At 35.3% G+C, this 27840-nt stretch overlaps 1 protein-coding gene and 1 pseudogene across 1 annotated transcript in view; one reads left to right on the plus strand and one right to left on the minus strand.

Moving 5' to 3' along the window:
• Positions 1-427: 427 nt before the first annotated feature.
• The window catches only part of PBK (PDZ binding kinase), a 30284-nt gene continuing 2871 nt past the window's right edge, over positions 428-27840 (minus strand). Inside the window, exons 2-8 of the mRNA XM_068552629.1 lie at positions 25421-25498; positions 20637-20730; positions 16064-16206; positions 15213-15382; positions 12727-12856; positions 2293-2469; positions 428-1672 (exon numbers count right to left, since the gene is read on the minus strand). Coding sequence (XP_068408730.1) covers positions 1473-1672; positions 2293-2469; positions 12727-12856; positions 15213-15382; positions 16064-16206; positions 20637-20730; positions 25421-25478 — 972 coding nt within the window. The 5' untranslated portion in view covers positions 25479-25498 and the 3' untranslated portion in view covers positions 428-1472. The remainder of the gene's footprint in view (positions 1673-2292; positions 2470-12726; positions 12857-15212; positions 15383-16063; positions 16207-20636; positions 20731-25420; positions 25499-27840) is intronic.
• On the plus strand, positions 21102-21597 carry LOC137770857 (double homeobox protein A-like; annotated as a pseudogene).

Raw genomic sequence — 27840 nt, forward strand, 5'->3', positions numbered from 1 at the left:
AAAAGCAGGCTGTGATCACTTGGTAACGTCTGCCACAGACAAGTGCTATGAATTTGCACCCCCAGTCCTTGGGTGTTAGTTTGTTTCCATTTAGATATTCCAACTTATAGGAACCGGAAACAATTATTCAAGGAAAAGTATTTGTTTATGTATTAAAAAGAACGTTGCAGTTCATGAGAACAGGCTAAGAGAGAGCAACTCCTTTGTCAGCTTGGCAGACCTAGTGAGAAGCAACACAACATATAAGTTAGTCAGGATAACTGATGTCAGGATGCAAAAGTGTACATAAGTAAAATTTTTCCATAAATCAGTCGGTTTTCCATTTACTTTCTTGGCACTTTAATGTTATTTTGATAGAAGATAAGCCATTAATGATCTGTATAGTACTGCTTGGTACAACCTCATGCTAAAAGGAACCCTCCATTGAATTCCAGAATTGTTTAAATCTCAGAGAGCAGTGGTTCTTAATCTAAGATCCCCCATGCGACAGTAATTTTTAGTCTACGCATACCACCTAGATTCACAAGCACAGTTCAATAACTGAAAAATCTCAGGGAGCTGTGGCTCACAGATAGAAACTAACGATTCAAATCACCCTCATTTTACAGATTAACAAAATAAGGCCAAGAAAGAGAAAGAAGCCTACTCACTTTCACTCAGTAAGTTTAATGACAACATTCAAATCAAAGGAGTACCAAATAAGATAATAAACCTTCTGGTAACTAAAGTGCCCTTTACTCTATATTGTTCTATTAGAGTTTTATTATTTTTACACCAATACTGTGATATGCTTAAGTACAGACTAGTAAATAAAAAATTTTTTAAAGATATCAGTACAGAAAATACATTTAATAAATTGAAGCAAAACCCAAAGATATGGCTGGAGCCAAGAGAGCAAGAAAAGCCTCAACCAAAAATGTTTAGAAATATCCAAGGAGCTACTCTTTTGAGCCATATCCCAGGTCTCTGGTCTCAGTGACCTTATTTAATAAGCACATCAGCCAAGAAAGGCCAGCAAAAGGTTTAATGTTTTAAAAGATAAGCAAATGTAGACCTATTTTGTAATACACAAAGCGCTAATTTCAATAGCTCCATTAAAATAGAGAATATCTGAGAAAGATCATTAAGAAAAGTAACAGTCACTCAATCCAAATTAATGTTAGAGTTTACAGCAATTTATTTTAAATCTGTATAAACAAGTTCAAATACTTGAGTAGCTAGTTTCTTAAACTTTATAGAAAACCTTCTACAATCTCAAGTGCTTATTGGCATAAGCACACACGAAATACCTTTATAATAGAAATAGTCGTTCAAATGTTAAAAAGGTGCTATCTATGGTCCTAAAGTGGCCACTTCTGAAAAGTCTAAGAATTATGGGCCATCACAATAACTGTATAAATGTATTATGGTAAACGGAACAGCTATACACACAAGCTATACTTGAAGCTCCGGCAGTCACGAGCATGAGGTGATCACGGGACATCCATTTCCAAAGCGTCAACGACGTGCGCAGCAGAAGGGCGATCTTCAGGGTCTTCGTGAGTGCACACAGCGAAGAGCTCGATTACTGTCTGGTACGATTCGCCCAGTTCTGCCGTATTAACGGGAGGCCTCGTTCCCAAGGCCGCACGGTATGCTTCGTCATCGAAGTCACTTTCATCAAAAGTTTTATCTGCTCGTGAAGGAGTTGGAGATTGAAACAAAATCACTTTAAATCATGGAAAAGCTTAGCGACTGCTCAAATTCACTCTCCTGAAGTAAGAATTCATCACCCAATATGCTTTTCATTGTACACAGGCAGTCTCTTCAACTGTCCTGCCACGGTGTAGATTAGCTACTGTCAGGGGATTTTTTTTTTTTTTTTGGCCGCACACGTGGCATGTGGGATCTTAGTTCCCGTGCCCCCTGCAGTGGAAGCACGGAGTCTTAACCACTGGACCTCCAGGGAGGTCCCTGTCAGGGATTTAAAGGTTATTGACCCCAACCCTCTTACTGTTGTAACTTTCCAATCATTTTCTCAGGCAAGGGGAGTTTTTAAGGTAGCTTTTCGCTCCTCTGGATTTTCTCAGTGTACCTCCCTATTCTCATTTACTCTACATCTCATTTGTATGAGATTAAACCAGGATGGTACCAAATTAATCATCAGTATTAATATAACCTACATCTTGTGCCACTAAATCAAACTAATTGCTCTTTTAAATTTTAACTTAATAGAGGACATATAATTTTATAAGCTATTCTTTACTTCAAACTGAAGAGATTGGGATTTATGTTAAAAATATGCAGTTATACCTTCATCATCATCATCATCTGGAAGACTAATGTGTGGAATAGATAAAGTCATCATTTCCCACAGAGTAAGGCCAAAGGCAAATATGTCTGCCTTGTCAGTAATAATACCATTCTCCTCCAGAGCCTCCTTAGGTTTCCAGGGCTCGGTGCCAATATAACAGGCCTCAGGGTCAGTCACTGAAACAAGTAAAATACAGGCAAGATGGTCATAAGGGCAAGCACCAGAAACCACTAAGAAAGGCAAACAACCCAAAGAACAACGAGCAAGTTAGTTAACAGGTTTTTAAAGGTTAATAAATATAGCCAGTAAACATGAAAAATACACTTAGCCTTGTAAAAAGAGTCTTTCCCTCTCAGATTGCTAAATATTCAAAAAGCTAGTCAGTTGGCAAGGGTGTAGAGAAACAGCAATTCTCTTAGAAAGGGGTAGGAACATAGATTGTGGATGTCTGGAGTACAGACTCTGGAGCCAGATTGCCTTGCCCGGGTTCAAGGACATGTGCAAGCTGTGTGACCTTGAGCAGATCACAATCTCTGTGCTTCAGTTTCTTTATTTTTCAAACTACGCTGTCTTTCAGCTGAGAGAATTACCACTTCTTTGCTTTTATGATTGCTAAATCAGGGAAAAGGGAGAGTGGAATCACATAGTGGCTCTTAAAGCTTCTCTGCCCAGGAATGACATAGGTCCACTCACATTTCCATTTAAATGTTAGAGTCAACTTGTCAATTTCAATGAAAAGGCCAACTAGAATTTTGATTGGGATTGGACTGAATCTCTAGATCAGTTTGGGAAGAATTAACATCTAAACAGTACTGTGTCTGTCAATCCACAATCATGATCTCTCCATTTACTTAATATCTTATTTAATTCTCTCAGTGAAGCTTTATGGTGTTCAATAAAGAGGTATTGGACTTTTTGCTAAATTTATTCTTGAATATTTTATGCTTTTTGGTATAGCAGTCTCCCCTTATACCTGGGGGATACATTCCAAGATCCCCAGTGGATGCCTGAAAACTATGGATAGTACCGAACCATATCTATACTATTTTTTTTCCTATACATACACACCTATGATAAAGCTTAATTCATAAATTAGGCACTACAAGAGATTAACAACAACATAATAAAATAGAACAATTATAACAATAAACTGTCATAAAAGTTATGTGAATGTGGTCTCTCCTTCTGTCTCAAAATTATCTTATTGTACAAATTTGATGCCTTTTTCTTCTTAACTATGCACTTATCACACACTATGGCCATAACTTTTGCAGTTTGAGGTGTAACAGCAAAACTAGGATAAACTTCTTTTTCCTTCTTCACAATTACATGGACAGAAGATTCGTCCTTACTGTAGATCTCAGCAACCTCGGCATATGATTTTTTTTCTTTCTTTATTAAGTGGAGAACTGTCACCTTTTCACTTAAAAGAAGCGCTTTATGGCCTCTCTTCGGCGCATCTGAATTCCCAGCATCACTACTCTCTCACTTTGGGGCCATTATTAAGTAAAATAAGGTTCACTTGAACTCGAGCACTGCCATACTGGCAACAGTCATCTGATAACCGAGATGGCTACAGAGTGACTAACGGGCAGGATATGCCGGACAAAGGGATGATTCACTTCCCAGGTGGGATGGCAGGATTTCATCATGTTACTCAGAACAGCGAGCAATTTAAAACCTATGAATTATTTATTTCTGGAATTTTCTATTTAATATTTTCGAACTGCAGGTAACTGAAACTGGAAAGCAAACCTGTGGATACTGGAGGACAGCTATATTTGTAAATAGAAATCTTAAATTTTTCTTTTTTTCATTATTTATTTTGAATATACAGAAGTATAATAGCTAACTTCATTTATTGGTTGTAGTAGTTATTCTGTAGATTCCTTGAGTTTTTCTACCTAAACAAAATATGAACAATTTCATTTCCTCCTCAATCTTGATGCCTTTTACTTTTTTCTTGCCTTATTTTAACGGTAGGACTATAAGACAGTGTTTAACCCTGGTGAGAGCAGGCACATAAGCCTTGTTCTGTAAGTACGATGCTGCCCGTAGGTTTTTCTGTTAGGTACCCTTTCTGAGGCTAAGTTCCCTTCTATGTCTAGTTAGCAATTTTTATCATGAACGGAAGTTGGATTTTGTTAAATGCTTTTTCTGCTTCAATTGAGATGTTTTCAAATCTCAAAACAGTTTTCAAATTTGTTAATATGGTGGCTAGCATAAACTTCTGAATATTAAAATAACTTTTCTTTCCTGGGATAAACTCTTGTTGGTCAGATGTACTATCCTTTTTATATACTGTTAGATTCAATTTGCTAATATTTTGTCAAGGATTTTTGCACCTATGTTTGTGAGTCGCTGATTTTCTTTTTTCATGAGTATTTGTCAGGTTTTGATATCAGAGTTATGCTGGCCTCAGAACAAATTGGTCAGTGGTCCCTACTCCTCTATTTTCTGAAAAATTTATGTAAAATCGGTGTCATTTCTTCCTTGAATGTTTGATAGAAATCAGCAGTGAAAACATCTGGGTGTTGGGCTTTCTCTGGGGGAATGTTTAATAGATATAGGGCTACTTGGACTTCCTATTACTTCCTATACCAATTTTGGTAAATTGTATTTCTCAAGGAAATTGTTCTCTTCATTTAAGTTGTCAAATTTGTTGGCATAAAGTTGTCTGTAATGGCCTATTAATCTTTAAATGTGTGCAGGATCTGTAGTGATAACCTTTCTTTCATTCCTGATGTTGGAGATTTGTGTTTTTTCTTGATCAATCCAGCTAAGGATCTGTCAATTTTATTATCTTTCAGAGAACCAGCTTTTGGCTTTATTAATATTTTCTCATGTTTATTTTTTATTTCATTGATTTCTGCTCATATATTTATTATTTATTTCCTTTGACTTACTTTGGACCTGTTTTGCTCTTCTTTTTCTAGCTTAAGATGGCACATAAATTATTCATTCAGATCCCTTCTTTTTCCTACTATAATCACGTACACAGCTACAAATTTCCCTCTAAGCCCTGCTTTACCTATATCTCAGACATTTTGATATGTACTGTTTTCCTTTTTATTCAGTTCAAAATATTTTCTAATTTCCCTTGTCATTTTCTTTGACACATAGGTTATTTGAATTTCCAAATACTTGGGGTTTTCCTAGACATCTTATTGTTACTGGTTTCTAACTTAATTCCATTGTAGTCAACAAAGATACTCTATAATTTCTTCCATAATTTTATACATGTTCCTTTTCATATTTAAAAATCTTTACTTCTGCTATGACTAGGATAAACTCAAACACTTACAAACAGAACATTCACTTCAGAGTATATGGTACTAAAAATGGAATTTTTCAGTACTTGATTGCTATAATCTCCATTTCCTCACAAATAAGGTTAGAGTGAAAACAAACTGAATTAATATAATTCACTTTCAGACAGGAAGTAGAAAAAAAACACAGGAAGCCTGTTTAATGAAAGAAGCTTCTCTTCAGAACTAAAGGAAAGTCTGCCTTGAGGGTCTCAAGAAATTTACAAAGAAAGGGGAGGAAGAAGGCAACTAACATTTAGAGAACTAAAGGGGCAGACCAAGAAGGAAGACATGAAGATACAGAAGTCAGGAAATTGAAGATTCCAGTCAACAAGCACTCATTCATTCATTCAGCATTTTGAGGAAATCTGCCTAAGAAGTAAGCGGGCTCTATCTGAAGATGAAGTGAGAACAATGATGCCAGACTAGAACAGTACCCAGCGTTGGGTGGCCAGAACAAAATATGTGACAGCCTTTTTACTTAACCCAGCTTTAGGAGATAAAGTTTGGAAGGCAGTCATGTCCAGTATAAGCTGCTTGAAGTTTTCCCCCGTATCACCTCACATCTAAGAGGCCCTAATGGAATGCATGACCGGGTAAAGAGTCTACAGACATGGTCCCCATGGGCAGTGACTCTGTGGCAATAAGGAAGGATTCATACCCCATTCTAAACAGGTCAAATTCCTACAGGGATCCGCCATGCTGAAGAGTAGCTTTCTAGAAGTCTGGGTCTAATATATCAGTTCCAATTGGAGACTCTAGCCAACCACAAGTGCACTTCCTATATGTCCACTTACTACATTTCTCCAAGTCTGTGCTTAGACTTTAAACATAATAGAAGTGGTTCCCCCACATATGTTACTAATTAAGTTTACTTCTCTGTGAAGATAAATTTTTCTGACAAAAGTTTGATGAGATCATAAGTCAGTGGTTCAGTCATTCCTTCTTGTCAACACAGAAACAACTTAAATATTTTATTGCCCTTTACCGCTTTCAAAGAGTTTAAGCGGACATTACCTTTTTCAGTTCTCACCGACACAAATTGAAAACTGATGAAACTGGAGGTTCTACTCATCCTTCAACTCTCAGCTTAAACATTAATTATTTAGGGAGGCCTTTCTCAACATCTAGGCTGAGTTAAGTGGCACTGTCATGTTTACAAAATTCCTTACATCATAACGGTCATTATACTTTAGTATTAGTTATTCAAGAACTGCTTTCCATCTAGATTATGAGCCCTAAAAGGGTAAGGACTGTGTCTATCCTTTTTTCCTCTACATTTATAGTTCCTAGCACAATGCCTGACTGTACTTAGTATTAAAAATATTTGCTAAATAAATAATCAACCTGGAATTTACCACTGTTAAGATTTGGGCTTTTTACAAAACACCCTGTGTATATTATAGTTGTGAAATATGTGACTATGTTACCTATTAAAACACAAAACTTTAAAAAAATTTAGTATTTTTTAAACTTCTCTTAATGTGTATGTAAATACATATTTTAGGTGCTATTTTATCATCCGTTCATCTCACTTAACATATTTAGATATATTTCCATGTCAACAAATGTAAACCTATATAATTTTAATGGATATATGGTATTCTATTGTGTGGTGGTACAATAAATAACACCATCCCTTCCTTATCGATGGACATTCTTGCAAAATCTGTTCTGGTACAATGTGTACTTTTCTAACACAAATTAGCTCATACACAACTAGTAAAAAAGATTAATTATGTGATTTTTTTTTCCCAGTAGGTTAATGTTATCTTTTAAGTGATTAGGAGTAAACTTCCTCACAAAGAAAAAGCCTTAGCCCGCAGAAACGCCTTCCCTCAGAGCACTGCTTTAAGAACTGCTATGCTGACTATAACACTAAACTATCTGGTGAAGCTGAGAGTGCAGGTAAAAGAGGTGCCAAGACATTTCCCCCCAAGCTTAAAAATACTTTTTTGTTATTATTATAATTTTTTATTGAGGTATAGTTGATGTACAATATTATATAAATTTCAGGTACACAACATAGTGATTCACAATATTTAAAGGTTATATTCCATTTATAGTTACTATAAAATATTGGCTATACTTCCTGTGTGTACAACATATCCTTGTAGCTTATTTCTTTTATACACAGTAGTCTGTACCTCTTAATCCCCTACCCTTATCTTGCCTCTCCTCCCTTCCTTCTCACCACTGGTAACCACTAGTTTGTTCTCTATATCTGTGAGTCTGTTTCTTTTTTTGTGATATTCACTAGTCTATTGTTTAGATTCCACATGTAAGTGATATGATACTTTTTTATTGAAAAAGCCAGATCAAATTTTTAATTTTAATGAAAAGTATCTATTGAAAATAAACACCCTCATATTTACCTTCAAGGAAGCACAAACCCAGGGTTCGTGGCTACACAACACTGAATGATACTGGGTGCCAGTGAAGATATAAGGTGTTAGTATTTTTACTAGGATTGTTACTGTTTTGGGTATTGCTTTGTTTTCAAGGTTGCATGGGTTTTGATTCTTCTGTTCCAACTCTATTTCTTCTATAAGCCTAGTTCTAGTTTTTGACTTTTCCAGAAATTAATATACCAGGTTATTGTAAAAAAATACTTGCACTGCCCAATTATTTCTTTGGAATGTGTTCTTGGAAATGAAATTACAGGATCGAAGGGCATAAACATTTTTAAGGATTTTGTTTTTTAGAAAAATACGTATTTCCAACTGCCCTCTGAAAAGGCTACATACACCACTGTGATAGTTACTAGTGCTGTACATCAAGCAGTTCTTCTCTCCACTTTCTACACACACAGAAGGACCACCTTCTCGACACACAGAAGGACCACACTTTCTGGCCTGTCATGGCTGGGTGAAGCCATTTGACTAATTCTAATCAGTGACTTGTGAAAGAAGTGACCTGTGTCATTTCTAAGCTGGAGCACTTCATTGTTAGTGTAAGACTTTCTAGGGTGGCACTGTCCAACAGAACTTTCTGTGATGATAAAAATGTTCTGTTATCTGCATCATCCAATATGGTAGCCACTAGCCACACGTAGCTACTGAGTACTTGAAATGTGCCTAAAGTGGCTGAGAAAATGAATTTTTAAAAATTTTAAATATTAATTAATTTAAACAGCCATACATAGCTAGTGGCTACTGTAGTGGACACTGCAGATCTAGAGTTTTTTTTTACCTTCCACACAATGATGGCAGTATTCCATATAGTGGATGTCCTAGCAGCTTAGGTCCTAACGTGAGAATGACATGGAACACAGCCCTAATGGACATGTAGCTTGAATAATAAGCCTTGGTTTAAGGCACTGAGGTTTTTGAGGGTCTATGTTGCCACAGCAAAACTTATCTTAACCTGAATGATACACCAATTGCAACTTCCACGTAGTGTATGAGAGTATATTAATCTATACTGTTGCTCATACTAACATACAGAAATTTTTCAAAGAATTTGCAGTAGTCATGACTTTTTTTAAAAAAATGGTTTCTACCTCTGGTGTCCTTCTTAAGCCCAACGTTAAGGAAATATTTACCAACAATTTTTTTCTGCTACTTTTTTTTTTTTAATCTTTGATCTACAGGGATTAGAGTGTGAGGACAGAAAACAACTTTCTCTAAAATGACCAGACACCATCATTTACTGACTCAACTACCTCTTTCTCACTAATACAAAAATGTCACCTTTATCATGTAACAAATTTTATATATTTGGGAACTATCTCTTGACTCTCATGTTAAAATTTTCTGCCTAGTTTGGCATGAGTATCACGGCTTTAATTACTATAGCTTTATAATACTTAACATCTGGTCAGGAAAATTCCTACTCAACACTCTTTCACAGAATTTTCCTGGCTGTGTTTGAACATGTATCCTCAAGGATAAACTTTACATCTCTTTGAAATGTTCTAAAATAACATAGATCTTATTGGGACATTATAGAATTTATAGATTTTCTCATTCATTAATTTCTCCGTTCTTTTAGGGCTTCATTTTTTTTTCTGATTTCAGTTGAATACTCAATTTCATAAAGGTTAAATAATGAAAATGTTTTCCTTTGAGTACTTTTGACCATATCAAATAGGTTTTGATTCGTTCTTACATTCTCATTATTTTCTAAATAGCGTGTAACTGGAATTTCACTTCTTTTGGCCAAGAACTATATACAATTATATTAAATTCCTGAATTTTTGTTTCCAACTGTACTACCAATTTCTATATTTACAGCACTGAGGATAATGAATGTTAACCTTTAGTCTATTTCTACTTTTTGTAATCTGAGATTTTCTTTTGTAACCTAACTAGTATATGGTCAATTCTGATAAATATTCTAATGCATAGAGATTGAACGTATTATTTACTCAGATCTTCTACATCTTAGTTTTGTCTATTAGATCTATTAAGGATTGAGAAAATTATGCTAAAAAATCTTATTTTTATTCTTTTTGACAATTTCTCCTTTTATTTGCTGAAGTTTCAACCTTGTACCAGTTATTTAGCCTAAGGGTTCATGCCAGTTCTGTCTTTATTAATGATTACAGACATCATTATAAAGTCAATCTATTTATCTTGGCTTTTTCCTTCAATTCAACTTGTAGACTTTAACTAGAAATTAAGATGTACATAAGTTCGAAACAGTATCATTAGCCTTCCCTCTACCTTATATTTATATAAAGAGGTAAATTTAAATATTACTTATTAAATAAATGTTGAAAGCAGAGGCTTTCTCTTTAAGGCTTTTGCCTTTTTGTTTTTGTTTCTCATCAAGAACATATCTTAAATTCCCTACAGTCTCTTCAGCAAGTGGTACTGGGGAAGCTGTACAGCTGCACCTTGTCACACCCGCTCACCATTCACAAAAATAAACTCAAAATGGCTTAAAGACTTAAACATAAGACAAGACACCATAAAACTCCTAAAAGAGATCATAGGCAAGACATTCTATGACATAAATCGTAGCAATGTTTTCTTAGGTCAGTCTCCCAAGGCAACAGAAATAAAAACAAAAATAAATGGGACCTTATCAAATGTACAAGCTTTTGTACAGCAAAGGAAACCATAAACAAAGCAAAAAGACAACCTACAGAATGGGAGAAAATATTTGCAAACGATGTGAATGACAAGGGATTCCAAAATATACAAACAGCTCATACAACTCAACAACAATAAAACAAACAACTCAATAGAAAAATGGGCAGAGGACCTAAATAGACATTACTCCAAAGAAGAAATACAGATGGCCAATAGGTACATGAAAAGATGCTCAACATTGGTAATTATTAGAGAAGTGCAAATCAAAACTGCAATGAGGTACCACCTCACGCTGGTCAGAACGGCCATCATTAAAAAGTGTACAAATAAATGCTGGAGAGGGTGTGGAGAAAATGGAATCCTCCTACACTGTTGGTGGGAATGTAAGTTGGTGCAGCCACTGTGGAAAACAATATGGTGGTTCCTCAGGAAACTAAAAATAGAATTACCATTAAGATCCAGCAATCCCACTTCTGGGCATATATCCAGACAAAACTATAATTCAAAAAGATACATGCACCCCTATGTTCAGAGCAGCACTATTCACAATAGCCAAGACATGGAAACAACCTAAATGTCCATCAACAGATGAATGGAAAAAGAAGACATGGTACATATATACAGTGGAATACTACTCAGCCGTGAAAAAGAATGAAATAATGTCATTTGCAGCAACATGGATGCAACTAGAGATTATCATACTAAGTAAGTCAGAAAGAGAAAGACAAATACCATATGATATCACTTATATGTGGAATCTAAAATGAGACAAATGAACCTATCTATGAAACAGAATCACGGACATAGAGAACAGACTGGTGGTTGCCAAGGGGGAGGGGCTTGGGGGAGGGATGGAGTGGGAGGTTGGGGTTAGCAGATGTAAGCTTTTATATAGAGGATGGATAAACAACAAGGTCCTGCTGTATAGCACAGGGAACTATATTCAATATCCTATGATAAACCATAATGGAAAACAATATTCAAAGAAGGTATTTAAAAAAAAAAAAAGAAAGAACATATCTTAAATTCCCTGAGAAGATAATGGTCAGTATTCACAATAAAGAGAGAAGAATGAGGTGCGGTGGGCCAAGGGGCAAAAAGCAGAAGACAGGCATTAATTAGCACCCTTCTTTCCTACTCCCACTCCAGTTTCTTCTAGCAGTTTCCCAAATCTTGTCACTATGCTGATGCTAAATGAATTCCTTTACAAAACCTTATAAAAATTTTGTTTTCTATTCCCAGATCTTTTACCACTTAAAAATCCCAATCCAGGTTAGAAATAGTTCCCCACATTTCTTCAATTAAAATATATACTAATGAGAAACCAATAATTTATATTGTGTGTGTGGCAAGAAAGGGGGCTAGAGGCTGAGTAGAAGAGAGACATAAAAGAAGGGATTTTTTTTTACTGTACACTTTTTATTCATAGTTTTTGATTTTTGAAGAATGTGAACTTATTACCCTTTTAAATATGTAAAAATTAGAAATTTAAACACTGTATAAAAGCAATTTTAAAAATTAGAATTCTTGGGACTTCCCTGGTGGCGCAGTGGTTAGGAATCCGCCTGCCAACACAGGGGACATGGGTTCAAACCCTGCTCCGGGAAGATCCCACATGCCGCAGAGCAACTGAGCCCCTGTGCCACAACTACTGAAGCCCCCACGCCTAGAGCCTGTGCTCCGCAACAAGAGAAGCCATCGCAATGAGAAGCCTGCACACAGCAACGAAGAGTAGCCCCTGCTCGCCACAACTAGAGAAAGCCCACATGCAGCAACAAAGACCGAACGCAGCCAAAATAAAATAGATAGCTAGTGGGAAGCAGCCGCATAGCACAGGGAGATCAGCTCGGTGCTTTGTGACCACCTAGAGGGGTGAGATAGGGAGGGTGGGTGGGTGGGTGGGTGGGAGGGAGGGAGATGCAAGAGGGAAGAGATATGGGAACATATGTATATGTATAACTGATTCACTTTGTTATAAAGCAGAAACTAACACACCATTGTAAAGCAATTATACTCCAATAAAGATGTTTAAAAAAATAAATAAATAAATAAATTTATTTTTAAAAAAAATTAGAATTCTACTTACCGGTCATATTTTCATCCAATGGTAGAGAGACTCCTACATCACAAATTTTAATTGTTTCAAAATCACCTTTAATAACAACATTTGAAGACTTTATATCTCCATGAAGCAGTTTCTTGTCTTGGTGCAAATACTAAAATAGTGGAAAATTGAACACATCTGAGCAAAAAATACAAACTAATTAAAAAAATATAACTCTCAAACAAAAATAACAACTTGAATGCCCTTCCTAACCTACAGGCTTATATCTGTCCATCATTTCAAATTATTCGAAGCTAGAGAAGGGACCATCCCAAGCTATCTTGGTCTGCTATACTGACCAGAAATCTGAACGATTCTTTGGAAACTGATGTCTATTTATAGATAAGCTAACTTTTAATTTTCAAACCCACCTCACATACTTTTACATCAAAGATGCTACTGCAGATTTCAAAATATACTACAATTTTACTTGAGGTTAGTAATTTTTAGAAATAATTTTGTAATCTTCACAATGACACAGGGTTTCCTCAAACAAATTGTTGAGATAATGCTACAAATAATTCACAAGCAGAAGATGAAGGAGTAATGTAATCTAAGACTATATTTTGTTTTACACATTAACTCTTTCTTAGAATTGACAAGTGATGATATTCATCCATAATCAAAAACGTCCTGCAAAACTTATTTTTTCATTCATCAGCATTTGGGCATCTACTGTGAGCTGGGCCTGAAAATGATGCAGAAACAATTCTTGGTATTTAACTTGGAACACTTACTGTGCTTAATTTAAATGCTGCTGACCATAAATTGAATATGCTGAAATATATTTATAATGTAATTTATTAATTCCATTATGCACATTTAAAATAATTATTTATTAAATAATTCAAATTATTAATTTAGTTCATCCTACCTATTTAAAATCAGTTTTTCTATACACATATTAAAATATATATTTAGAAATATTGCCTTTTTCCAGTTTCACATTTCATGAAACAACTTTATTTGAATTCTTAACATGCAACTCTGACATCAGTATCATTACATAATCTGTTTTTTGAGTCACCCAACAATTTTCTGGAGCCATAATTACTTAAGTTATTTAGGATACAGAATTCTTTTTATCTCTTACTTATTTCTTACAGTATGTCTACTCAAAGGCACAATAATTTGTTTGCATAACATTGAGAGCACTTTTTTCACTTGACCTATAGATGTATATTCACCATGTCCAAAACTTAGTATCCCACAAAAAAATCTTTGAAAGGCTTGTTTATAGCAACAGAGGGTTAGAGTACACCCCCAGGAATAATGACTAAATTTGTTTTAAATATATTAGTCCATTTAACTAAATCTAACACGCAATCTCTATAAGCAAAACTTCCTGACTTGGGTTATTTAAGGCTATGTGAAGGTGTGAAGGCCTCTAACAATACTTTGCTGATCAAAATAAATGAACAGTGCACTCTTCAATGTGAGAGATTCTATAAAGACTTTAACTTAAAGCAACTCCCTCTTTGGGAAAAAAATTCCACCTTGTAATTAGGTATATTAGTATCTGTTCATCAACAGATGAATGGATAAAGAAGATGTGTATACACACACACACACACACACACACACACTCACACACAGTGGAATATTACTCAGCCATTAAAAAGAATGAAATAATGCCATTTGTAGCAACATGGATGGACCTAGAGATTATCATACTAGGTAAGTCAGAAAGAGAAAGACAAATACCATACAATTATCACTTATATGTGGAATCTAAAATATTACACAAATGAACTTATTTACAAAGTAGACACAGACTCACAAATATAGAGAGCAGACTTGTGGTTGCCAAGGGGGAGGTTGGGTAGGGGAGGGAAGGATTGGGAGTTTGGGATTAGCAGCTGCAAACTATTATATATAGGATGGATAAATAACAAGGTCCTACTGTATAGCACAGGGAACTATATTCAATATCCTATGATAAACCATAAGAATATATAAGTATAACTGAGTCACTTTGATGTACAGCAGAAATTAAACACAACATTTTAAATAATAAATAAATAAAGTATTCCGTTTCTTCAGGTCCCACAAAAGTCATTTAAAATATAATAGCATGGGATTCCCCTGGTCGTCCAGTGGTGAAGAATCCGCCTTACAATGCAGGGGACGCAGGTTCAATCCCTGGTCAGGGAACTAAGATCTCACATGCTGCAGGGAAACTAGGTCAGCACGCCACAACTACTGAGCTCACGCCTCAACTAGAGAGCCCGCGTGCCGCAACCTACAGAGCCCACGTGCCCTGGAGCCCACATGCCACAACTAGAGAAGAGAAAACCCGCATGCCACAACTAGAGAGAAGGCCACCCGCTGCAATGAAAGATCCCACATGCCTCAACAAAGATCTCATGTGCCACAACTAAGACCCGACGCAGCCAAAAATAAATAAATAGATAATAAATAAATCTTAAAAAAAAAATATATATATATAGATATAATAGCATAGTTACCTTTAACCCTCTTGCCATATTCAAAGCAACTTTTAAAATTATGGCTGCTGGAAAAGGATCTCGGCTATCTCTATTTCGTTCTTCTATTAAGTCATTCAGAGACTTTTCACCTCCGTATTCCATAGCAAGACAGAGACTACCATCGCTAGCTTTAGTGAAAGCACGGTAACCTTAAAGAAAACACGACATTTTCTTACTGGGATAGGGAAGAACAACAGTATTTAAGTTTTTTACAGTAATGTGACCGAATACAGATCCGGATTAACACTGTCAAATATAAAATGAAATAGCTATTATTTACAAAACTCATTCAGTAGATCTAATTTAAAATGCCTTCAGTGTTTGCCAGTAGTATCGCAAATTGAGGTATTTTTTAATACTCAATGCCTTCCTAAATATAATGGTTTCACCAGCCCTACTTACATTAAAAATGAAAATAAGGAAATTATGTAAATGAATATCATATTACATTCCTGAATTCTCCATAGTACCAGCACCATAAATGACTATATGTACTCCCATGAAGTTTTAAATATATACTTAAGCATCTAAAAATATATACTAATTTTTTTTTTTTTTGGCCAAGCCACGCGGCTTGCAGGATTTTAGTTCCCTGACCAGGGATTGAACCGGTGCCCCCTGAAGTGGAAGCGCAGGGTCCTAACCACTGGACCACCAGGGAATTCCCACTAATTTTTATTTTAGAATGTTCACATTAATTTGATTCTTGCCAAACTCCATCACTACCCTCTTCATTTTTATTAGTGAAACCAGTTAAGATATTATATAAACCATTTCTGGATAAACACAATACTATACCAGATACTGTTACCAAATAAATCTAAACTTACCTATAATGTTTGGATGATTAAGACTTTTCAAAATCTTAGCTTCATCAGTTAGTCTCTTTTGATACACACTCTGATAATCATCATTACATCTAGGATTAATCTTTTTCACAGCCCAAGGAGAATGAGACAAACCTCTTGGAGATCTTAAAAAATAATTAATCAAAAATGTACAGAAAGATTAATAACCATAATACATTTCAAATGACTAATAAGAACTTCCAAATTTTGAAAAGTACTTAATAATAATTTGTTGTTTTTTTTAAAAAAAATAGTTAAAATATTTCAGACTATCAACACTTCTGTTATACATCCTCTTTAATTGGGTACTTATACCTGATAAATCTATTGATTACGAGAGAAGTCTGATATCTATTACTGGAAGGGAAGGGTTAAAAAGAGAAAACTAAAAGGAAAAAGATGAAATGTTATAAATTTTAAACTTCAAAATTACTATAGTATTTTCTAATTTTTTCATTCAAGCATGTCAAACTACCAACTACTCAAAAAGCATTTAACTATATGTACTAAATATGAGTTACAGAATGTTAAAGTAATAAACACTAATGTCTAAGAAACAATCTAAAGAAGATATACATTTGGCTCATATATAACCGTGCAAAGAATAACAGACTGTTCTTCACCAACAAATATTGTGCCTCTAACAGACTTAGCAATTCATCTTATATACCTCTCACCATATACATGTGTTTAGGGAGATAATAATAAACATAAAAATAAGAAAAAAATGTAAATTTCTATTTTCTAGGAAGATTCAGCTGTTTTAAGAATATTTAAGGTATAAATGTTTCGAGGCCTAAATAAACAAACAGGTAAAACGAAGTCAGGGAAAGGTTTGTTCACCTGGTAAGGTAGGCGTTTATGAGTATGGCAAATTACAAAGGACAAAGTGTATGCAGCATATGGGCACAAAAGCTAGTCAAAGCGCCTCAAAAGTTGAAGATTAAAAGTTCAACCATAAGAAGGTAAAACAATAGATTGAACCAAGAGCCCATTTAGCTCTGTACTACCTCATGAGCACAGCTCTATGATTGCAGGACCTCTGTTTAAAATCAAAAAACGTGTATTCAAAGGATCACTAGATTTCTTAATTCATATATATCTATCATGCATAAGTTTATCGAAATTATTCTTAAACCTCCAGTTTTAGATAACAATAGCATTTCGGGATACCTCTTCCATCTCATTTTAATATGAAAAATATATTTTTCAAGTTTCAAGGGGTACCCCATAGCTCTTGATTATTTAGAATTCAGTGAGCAAGTCCATCTTCACCTTTTCCATAACATATCCTAACCTACAGAATGACAAGAATGTATTTACAAAATCTGAATAAAACTTTGCCAAGTTAAAAGTTGGTTCACTAAAATACTAATAAAACAAGCAAATTTCTGTTGAGACTGCACAAGGAAAACAACAAAAGGAGACACAAATAATATTGCAAACAAAAATGGGGACATATTCAGCAGAGATTTAAAAATATATAAGTGAATAAATACTAAAACTTTTAAGGCCAATATATTTAAAAGACAAAATGGACAAATTTGTTTAAAAAATCTAAGAAAACTGATAAAAGAAGAAATGTAGTCAAGAGTTTAAAATTTTCCCTCAAGAAACACAAAACCTAGATAATTTTATAGGTGAGTTTACTAAATTTTAAAGGAACACATTATTCAATCCCATACAAACTGTTCCAGGGAATAGAATGAAAAGGGACTATGAGTCGAATATAACCTTAATAAAAAAATCAAACAGGGACAAGGAAAATCACAAGGAAAAAGGAAAGGAAAAGGAAAAATCACAAGCTAATTTCACTTGTATCAGAGATGCAAATATTCTAAACAAATACTAAAATGAATCCATCCATTTATTAAAAAATAATAATACATCACAGCTATGTTGGGTTTTATCTAGCAATGCAAATTTGACAGTAAAAAATGTAGACTTCTGAATTAAAATGATAGCCTGAACATAAACATATAATTTTGATCCCTCTCAGGCACCTCTAAAATAAAAACAAAAGAATATTTTAAGACATACACCGACTGACATGGATGGAAATAATGAAGAGGAGACAACAGCAACAAAGTCTCGGAAGCTTGAAAAGCAGTTGAAAGTAACTGACTTAACAGGCCCAATGAACTTCTTGAAAGTTGTTTTAAAAGCAGGTGCATTCCTAGATACGATCCTCGATTCTGTATCAGCAGGCAGTTGCCCATCCTCTATCCCCCAGCTTCTGAAGATGGAAGACTGGCTTTGAAAGGGGGAAAAAGCAGAGGGTCTTTAGCCTAAGGTTGACTGACATAGTTGAGAATCTGTGAACCATACAGGAACAGAGTAATTCACGACCACATGCACCCTAAATGCTCAGTGAGTTTTCACATGTGTATATACCTGTGTTATCAACATCCAGATCAAGATATACAACATGTCTAGCATCCCCACAAGACTAAGGATGCCATCTTAAAAAGGAAAATTTTCAGATAATTAATTAAAAACAAGATAGACAAAAATGAAAAACTCAATGGAAGTATCAGAAGATGAAGTTGGGGAAATCTCCCAGAAAATAGAACAAAAAGAGAAAGAGAAAATAGAAAAACAGACCAAAAAAATAAATAAAGGTAGATCAGAGATCAGTCCAGTAAATCCAACATCCAAATAATAGGAGTTCCAAGACAGAGAACAGAAAAACAGGGGTGATGGGACTTCCCTAGTGGTGCAGTGGTTAAGAATCCGCCTGCCGGTGCAGGGGATGCAGGTTCGAGCCCTGGTCTGGGAAGACCCCACATGCTGTGGAGCAACTGATCCCGTGGCCACAACTACTGAGCCTGCACTTTAGAGCCTGTGAGCCACAACTACTGAGCCTGCACACCACATACTGAGCCCACATGCCACAACTACTGAAGCCCGCGTGCCTAGAGCCCATGCTCCACAACGAGAAGCCACCGCAATGAGAGGCCCGCGCACCGCAACGAAGAGTAGCCCCCGCTCGCCGCAACTAGAGAAAGCCTGCACGCAGCAAAGAAGACCCAATGCAGCCATTAATTAATTAATTAAAAAACAAAGAAAAACGGGTAAAATGATCAGCAAAGTAATTTAAAAAAATAATTTCTCAAAAATTTAAGAACAGGAATTTTCAGTTTCCAAGAGGCCCACACCCATGCATGTCATTGTGAAATTACAGTGGGAGGAACAGATAACATAGAACAGGTACATAAAAAGAATCAGTAGTCAGAAGGGCTTCAGAATTCTCAACAGCAACACTTGAACAATGTCCTCAAAATTCTGGAGGAAAAGTACTTCTGAATGAGAATTATAACCCAGAAAATCAAAAAAGGCCATTCAAGTATGAGGGTAAAATGAGAACGTTTTTAGAAATGCAAATTCTCAAAAACGTATCTTCTGTGCATCTTTTCATGGGGCACTACCAAATGTCCTCAACCAAAATGAGATGTAAACCAAGAAATACTAAGACATGAGATACAGAAAAACAGAGGATTCAGTTCACCAGAGAAGCAAAGGAAGTCTCTAGGCTACCTACCGGTAAAGGAAAATCCCCAGCTAACAGGGCCACCCTGAAGACTCGGAGGCTCAGGCAGGAACTGCTATTTTCAGTCACCTGAAGCTTCCTAATTAAGTCACATACAGTATAACTTTGTTAACAACACACTTCACTTTTTAAAAATATTTTTTAAAAGGGAGAAAAATGAGACTAGCCATGAACCTGTGAGAAATTTTTTCTTTCAAAATAACTTAGACAAGAGTTTTAGACATTAAAAAATGAAAGTTCACAAAACTTATAGCATACAAACACACAAAGGGGGTGTTTAAACTGCAAAAATGCTTCAAGAATACCCACTAATATATAACTGCTATGCTATTCTCAATTCATTAGCTTTTTATTACAGTATTTCTATTCGGAAACAATATAAACCTAGAGAAGCTAATGACGTGCTGGGTTGGACTAGTCAGGCTGATTCCGAGAACACATTAAGCAATACATAATGGCTTAATTGTTTGCCACTTAAACATGAAACTAGGTACAGAGTAATGAATACAACAAACAACTTTTAATAAAATGTGTTTGTTGTCCTGTGTAATATTATTAGCTATTAGCCCTTATTCTATTTCATTTTTCTTTTAATACGATTTTCCTACTTTCAAATCACATATCTGTCCTTCTTACTTAACAATGATGACATAAGAAATAAAAAAACTTTTACTTCTTTAGAAGAAAATATCTTGAGAAGGCAACTCTCCAGATAGAAGGGATTAATAATCACTGATATCCCCCAACACTGGTATCACACAGGAACCCCTCTCCTCTGTCCTCTTCCCTTCTTAAACAAGCCAAGGAAAAATTACAAAGTAAATTACTTCTCCTTTAATAATCCATCAGGAGGAAGCTAGGAGAAAAGTATACCAGGCAGAGCTCTGGCAAAGTTATGAACATACCCCAAATCTAAATATTTGAATTTTCATATTCCTTTTTGTCTCCAAGTACAGTGGAACTATGGTTCCATGTAAAAACATTCATCTGAAATCTTATACTCACCTTTTCATGAGGTAGACATTTACCCCAGTACCAAAGCCAAGCTTCTGCATAAACGGAGAGGCAGGAATATTTATGCATGGAGTTAAACACGATGCTAAACGTCAGAAAGAGAAATAAAAGATAAAATTAGTATTTGAAAAGACCTCTACAAATGCATCCTAACATTCTCAATATATTATTCTTAAAGAGTATTAACTGGCAAAGTCTTGGAAAGCAATTTGACACTATCTATCCTAATTTTAAATGGATACCCTTTGACCAAGTCTACTTTTAGAGCTTGAACTGACAGTAACACTAAAGCAGCGGTCAGTAAACGGCCTGTTTTTGTATGGCCCACAAGCTAAGAATCGATTTTTACATTTTAAAAGCGTTGTTTAAAAATAGATAAAGAAGGTCTCTTGGCCAAATCCTTAGACTTCATGACTCTCTTCCAACATGGCCCAAGACAACTCTCCAAACAACACCATGGCAACGAAGTGTAGACACAGCTGCACCAAATTCACAGATCAACTGAAAATCCTCATCAATGCTTTCAACCAAAAAACTTATCCAGGTTATGCTACCAAACGAAGACTTGCCTTTAATAACACTGAAGAGTCTAGAATACAGATTTGGTTTCAGAATCGAAGAGCTAGGAACTGATTCCAGAAAAGATCAGAACCTGAGTAGGACTTAGAATCAAGCCAAGACCAAGATCACCCTGAAAGAAGATGCAAAGTAGAAAAGACAGACAGTGTCATATCAGCTACACTCCTCTCAATTACACACCCTCATCAAGGCATTTATGGACAACCATTATCGTGGGATTGATTCCAGAGAGCAACTTGCTAAAGAAACCAGGGTTCTAGAGTCAAGAGTTCAATTCTGGTTTCAAAATCGAAGATCTAGATTCCATGTCCAGAAAAAAAGAGAAATTGAGGAGGCCTTAGAACAAAGACAAAACCAGGGACAAGATCTCTGAGTTGAGAAAATTCAAAGTATAGAAAGTAACTACACAGAATGGCACCAATCTCACTAGTGACTGTCTTATTTCTCTGAAGCCAGAACAGGGGAAACAGAGACAGAGTCAGTGTACTTGATTGTCATCAGTCTGGACTCCAAATCTCTCTCTCTTCCTGGGAACATACCCTTCTAAACACACCTCCAGCTTCTCCAGGAGCTGAGCCTTTCGGAGACGGTAAACAGGACTTCAGGAAGCAGCGACAGATATAAGGCACCACGCAGCCCTACTGACTTAGCCTGGATCCAGAGTTCAGCAGATTTCGAGGACAATAAAATAAACTTTTTAATATCATTTTTCAGCCATCATAGTAATGATTGATTCAGGCAAAACTCATAAAAAAAAAAGAAGACTATAACAACAGGGTTCCTATGTGGCCCACAAAGCCTAAACTATTTACTATCATATATATGTGAATATCGGGATGTGTTTTTGTGGTTGCAAAAAGACAAAAAAGCCTAAGTATTCATCATTAGAGTCATAATTATAGTATATCTATATTACAGAGTATTATACAGTCATTAAAAAAGATGAGATAGAGGAGTCCTACTTTTGCTAATGAACAATTAACTGCTCCTGGAATTGCCATCTTGCCATGAACAACTAGAAAGTTTGACAAGATATAATGGTTTTCAGATACTTGACAATTGGCAGAGCAGGACTATAAACTCTGAGAGAAGAGAAACAAATGAGGTGAGTCCTATCATTGACCTAACTTACTGCTTAAAGGCAGTTTCCAGGCTGCAGTGCAAAGAAACACAGCGGAGGCCTTGTCAAATTGAGGAGATGGAGATTAGAGGTCAACAAGATTTAAGTAGCTAGAATTTGTGGAATAGAGAACTAAAGAGGGAGCCAAAAAGTGGGAGAAAAAGCTCCAGAGATCTGAAAAGAGGTCTCTCTTTGAGCGTTTGGCTAAGTACTTACCTGCACATACAATGGACAGAACCCTCAAAAGCTGAGGAAAGCACCAAATGCAAACAATAGGTTAAACAATTACCAGAGATTATACAGGTCTAGGAATAGTTCAATTACCATCAGCCAGAGCATGGTGACTCTCACAGAGTATTGAGTAAAGTCCTCTAAAGAGTCACACTTACTGGTACAGCTACATTTTAGCCCATGGAAAAAGTTTAGAACAAAGCTTACAAGCAAGCCTCAAAAGAAACAAGCTAATGTGCAGGTAAACTAACTGGACCATAACAAAACCACACACCCCTCAAAGGAATAACAAAATCCAGCACCCAACAATATTAAATGTCCAGCAGCCATAAAAAATTACCAGGCATGAAAGAAGCAAGAAAATATGGCCCATCCCAGGAGAAAAATAAACCAATAGAAACATACCACAAAATGGCAGTGATGTAGAATTAGCAGATAAGAACCTTAAGATATAATCTCCAAAATATGCTCAATAATGTAAAGGAAAATGTGAGCATAACAAGGAAAGAAAAAGATGTAAAAAAAGATCCAAATGGAACTTCAAGGAATGAAAAATACAATGAATAAGAACACCACCTTAGAGAAGCATTAGAAAAAGTAACTAAATTTTAAGACGAAGCAACAGAAACTACCAAAAATGAAGCACTGAGAAAAAGATTAGGAAAAAAATTTAAAAATCATCTGTGAGCTATGGGACAAGAGCAAAATAGTAGGTTTAAATCCAACCATACAGAATTACATTAAATGTAAATGGTCCGAACAGTGTTGTCCAATAGAACTTTCTGTCTTGATGAAAATGTTCTATATCTGTGTTGTCCAGGAAGGGAGCCACTAGTCACATGTGGTTACTGAGCACTTGAAATGTGGCTAGTAAAACTGAGGAACTAAATTTGTAATTTAATTTTATTTCATTTGAACCTAAATTTAAATTGCCACATGTTGCTAGTGCCTAAACATTCCAATTAAAGACAGAAGTTGTCAGAATGGATAAAAACAAAACAACACATAACTACATGCTGTCTATAATAAACTCACTTTAAATATAAAGATATAAATATGTTAAAAGTAAAAGGTTGGAAAACATATACCATCAAACCACTAATCAAAATAAAACTGGGTGGCTCTATTGATACCACATAAAGTGGACTATGAACAGAGAGTACAACAATAACCATCCTAAATGTATATGGTACCTAATAACAAGTTTCAAAATACGTAAAGCAACAACTGATAGGATTGAAAAAAAGACAAATCCACAATTGTAGTTGGAGACACTCCTCTCTCAGTAATAGAATAAGTAAACAGAAAAATCAGTAAGGGTACAGAAGATTTGAACAAAACAACATAAACAAGTCAACCGGCTTGACCTAATGGACACTTATGGAACACTGCACCCAACAACAGCAGAAAATATCTTTTCAAGGGCATGAAACATTCACCAAGATAGATAAACCTCTAGTCAGACTGATCAAGAAAGAAAATGTAAAATACCAGTACCAGAAATGAAAAAAGAGATAGCACTACAAATCCTACCAACATTAGAAGGGTAATAAGAGTATATCACAAATAACTTAATGCCAATAACTTTGACAACTTAGAACAGACAAACTCCTTGAAAAAACACTAACAAAGCTTACATAGGAAGAAATAGATAACCTGTATAGCCCTACATCTATTAACTGTGAAGTCACAGTTAAAATCTTTCAACTAAGAAAACTCCAGGCCCACATGGTTTTCCTGGTAAATTCTACCAGTTAAGAAATACTGTCATTTCTACAAATACTCTTCAAGAAAAAGAAGGAAACACTTCCCATCTTTCTTTATGAATATAAAATACCCTGATACCAAAACTAGACAGACACTCCATACAGTCAATATCTCTCATGAACATAGAAAATATTAGCAAATTGAATCAAGCAATACATAAAATACATTATGGCCAAATTGGCTTTACCTCAGGAATGAAAGGTTGGTTTGATTTAAAAATTAACATAATTTACCACATGAACAGTTTAAAAAGGAAAACTTTATCTTAACAGATACTGAAAAAGCACTTGACAAAGTTCAATACCCATTCATGATAATAACCAGGAAAATTCCTCAACCTGATTAAGGGCATCTGGGAGAAACCTACATCTAACATGATACTTCATTAGGAACAAGGCAAGTATGTCTTCTCATACCTCTTTATTCAAAAATATACTGGAGCCAGTGCCGTAAGGAAAGAAAAGAGAAATAAAGTAACACAGACCAGGAAAAAAAAGTAAAACTGCCTTTATTCATCTACATTACCAACTATGTACAATATCCTAAGCAATCTACAAAAAAGCTAATAGAATAAGTGAGTTTAGTATGGTTGCAGGACACAAAGTCAATATACAAAAATCTATATACTAAGAGCACAAAACATTTTCTCCTATGTTATCTTCTAGAAATTTTATAATTTTGGCCATTTTTGCATATGATGTGAGCTAAGGGTTGATTTGCATATGGATATCCAATTGTTTTTATTTATTGAAAAGATTACCCTTTGTCCATTGAATTGCCTTGGAAAATACCTTTCCATGTATGAGAGGCAGAAAGGTAAAGTAGTTCATTAATGGTCCAAGTTAAGTTGGTTCTTCACCAGGGAGAACCTACAAATCTGTTAGAATGTCAATAAAATTAACTCATAGATGACCAAACTCTGGCCTATAAAAGAAGTCTTATTTCTTAAGATCAACATTATAAAGACGACTTATGCTAAAATTGTTCATGTGTGATAGATAATAATTAAAGGATCAAACTATAATAATACAAAGACATTTCTGATAGCAATTACAAAGAAGAAAGGTTTATATCTTACCAGATTTCTTTTTTTCAGATAATCTGCTTGGTGTCTTGAAATTACTGGTTTCTTCCATTGTAATAATCACTCAAGGTCCTATGATGAAAATAAAGAGAAAGTTACACTGCAGTTATAAAGAATACATCTTTCATCCATGAAGAAAAAATTCCTGTAATACTATCACTCATTTACATAAAATTTGAGAACTGAAAAAGACCATGACAAATATTTAGTCTGATTTTATTTACAATGAGAAAACTGAAACCCAGAGAAGTACAATTACATACCCAAGGTCATGCTATTACTGATAGTGAGTTTTTTGTTTTAGTTAAAAAATAATATATGCACACGGTTAAAAAAAAAAAATCACCTAGTACCCTCCCACACTTCCCGGGGGTAGTTATTAACAGGTCTTTTATATCCTTTTAAGAGACTGTCTATGTAAGCAGCATTATTCATAATAGCCAAAAAGAGGAGACAGAAATAGCTATCAGATGATGAACGGATAAACAAAATGTGGTATACAATACACACGACAGAATATTATTCAACAGAGTACATAGTCTAATATGGAATATTATTCAGTCATAAAAAGGAATGTAGTACTAATATACACTACAACATGAAAGAAACTTGAAAACATTATGCTAAGTGAAAGAAGCCAGACACAAGAGGCCACATATATGATTGCTGTTATACAAAATGTCCAGAAAAGGCAACTCCATAGACAGAAGATAAATTAGTAGTTGCTATGGGCTGAGGGGAAGAGAGAATGTGGAGTGACTGCTAGTGGATGTGTGCCTTCTTTTTTGGAGTGACGAAAATGTTCTAAAATTATGTAGTGGTTTAATATTTTCAATTCTATTCCAAAAACCACTGAATTGTATACTTTCAAAGAGTGAATTTTATGATATGTGAATTGTATCTTAATAAGCTGTTATTTTAAAATGTTTTTGAAAATAAAATGTACATACTGCATACACAAGCAAGTTAATCCAAGCTTTTTATTTCTTCTGTAACATATTTCTTAAAAAAATCTTTTTTATTAAAAAATTTAAATTCATTTTTCTTTTTAAAAAAAGTTAGGTTCCATATTAGATCTACTATAAAGCAAACTGTTCCTACATGTCTATAAGCTTGTTTGGATTGTCTGTAAAAAACTGGGAGGCAGAGAGAACATTTGCTTAAATGTTGCACAGAGCCCTTAATATCCCTTAATAGACAGCATCTTTAAAAACTCTGTGCTAATAAAAAAAAAAATCGCACAAAGGCCCTGCTTTGTCTATTAATATGAAGCCTATTCATTTTTTAAAAGGTAGCTACAATCACCACTGTCTTCAGATTTGCCTGAATTTAGAACACCAACAATCCCCTTTTCATGCCAAATATACTAATTTAATCAAGTGACGTCCAACTAAAAGGAAGGAACAAGTTTTTCTGGAACAAGTTTCACATCTTTGGGAAAGGATAAACTATTTTTAACAGAGTGGGTTCAGGAGGTATTTCCACCTTGGAAATAATTTCCCCCGTGAGATTCTGATTCCCCTTTTTGCATCTCCATCTTTCCTCACAGGAAGTTGTGAGGGAGCATCTCAATGAGTTTCTAAGACTTCTCTCTACCTGTGGGAAGCCAATCTTCATTCATTCAGTCAACTTATACTTATGTAGCATGTACCATGCACCAGGTACTGTTCTAGATACTGGAGACAGAGCAGAGAACATGACCCAAACAAACAGTAAGATAAATATATAAGATGATGATATATAGTCAGGGGAAACATACACCAAGTGAAGGGAGACAAAAGGGCTTGAAATCTGTGTTAGGGTAGTCAAGGGAGGTCTCTTTGAGGAGGTGTCATTTGAAGGAAGTGAGGGAGCTAGCCCAAGCAAATACCTAGGGGAAGTCTGCCAGACAGAGGAAGTAATGAACCCAAAGGTCCTGAGGCAGAAATGTTCAAGGAAAAGCTAAGTGGGCAGAGCTGGCAAGAGGGAGAAGGAAATGAAGTCAAAGTTTGGGGATGGAGGATGGCAGATCAAGTACAGCATTGTGGCCATAACATCTCTGGCTTTTATTTAGAGAGCTTTAGTCACAATAAGGATTTCAGCTTTTAGTGAGAAACGGGAAGCTATTAGAGGGTTTTGAGCAGAGGAGGTGAAGTGATATACTCCATCTTATGTTTCACCAGGATCACTATGGCTTGTGTTTATTAACTGAAGAGAACAAGGGCAGAGGCAATCGGACCAATAAGATGGCTATTTCAATAATCAGGAGAGATAATGGTGTCTTGGATCACGATAGTTAGCAGTAGAGATGGTGAGAAACGGTTGGGTTCTGGCTGTTCTGAATCTGGAACCAGTAGGATTTCCTAATGTTTGGTTTGTTGTTAGGAATGAGAGAAAAGTCAAAGATAGCTCCAGGTTTTCAGACTGAGCAACTG

The sequence above is a fragment of the Eschrichtius robustus genome, chromosome 10 (genome assembly GCF_028021215.1).
Source record: "Eschrichtius robustus isolate mEscRob2 chromosome 10, mEscRob2.pri, whole genome shotgun sequence".
Classification (NCBI taxonomy): domain Eukaryota; kingdom Metazoa; phylum Chordata; class Mammalia; order Artiodactyla; family Eschrichtiidae; genus Eschrichtius; species Eschrichtius robustus.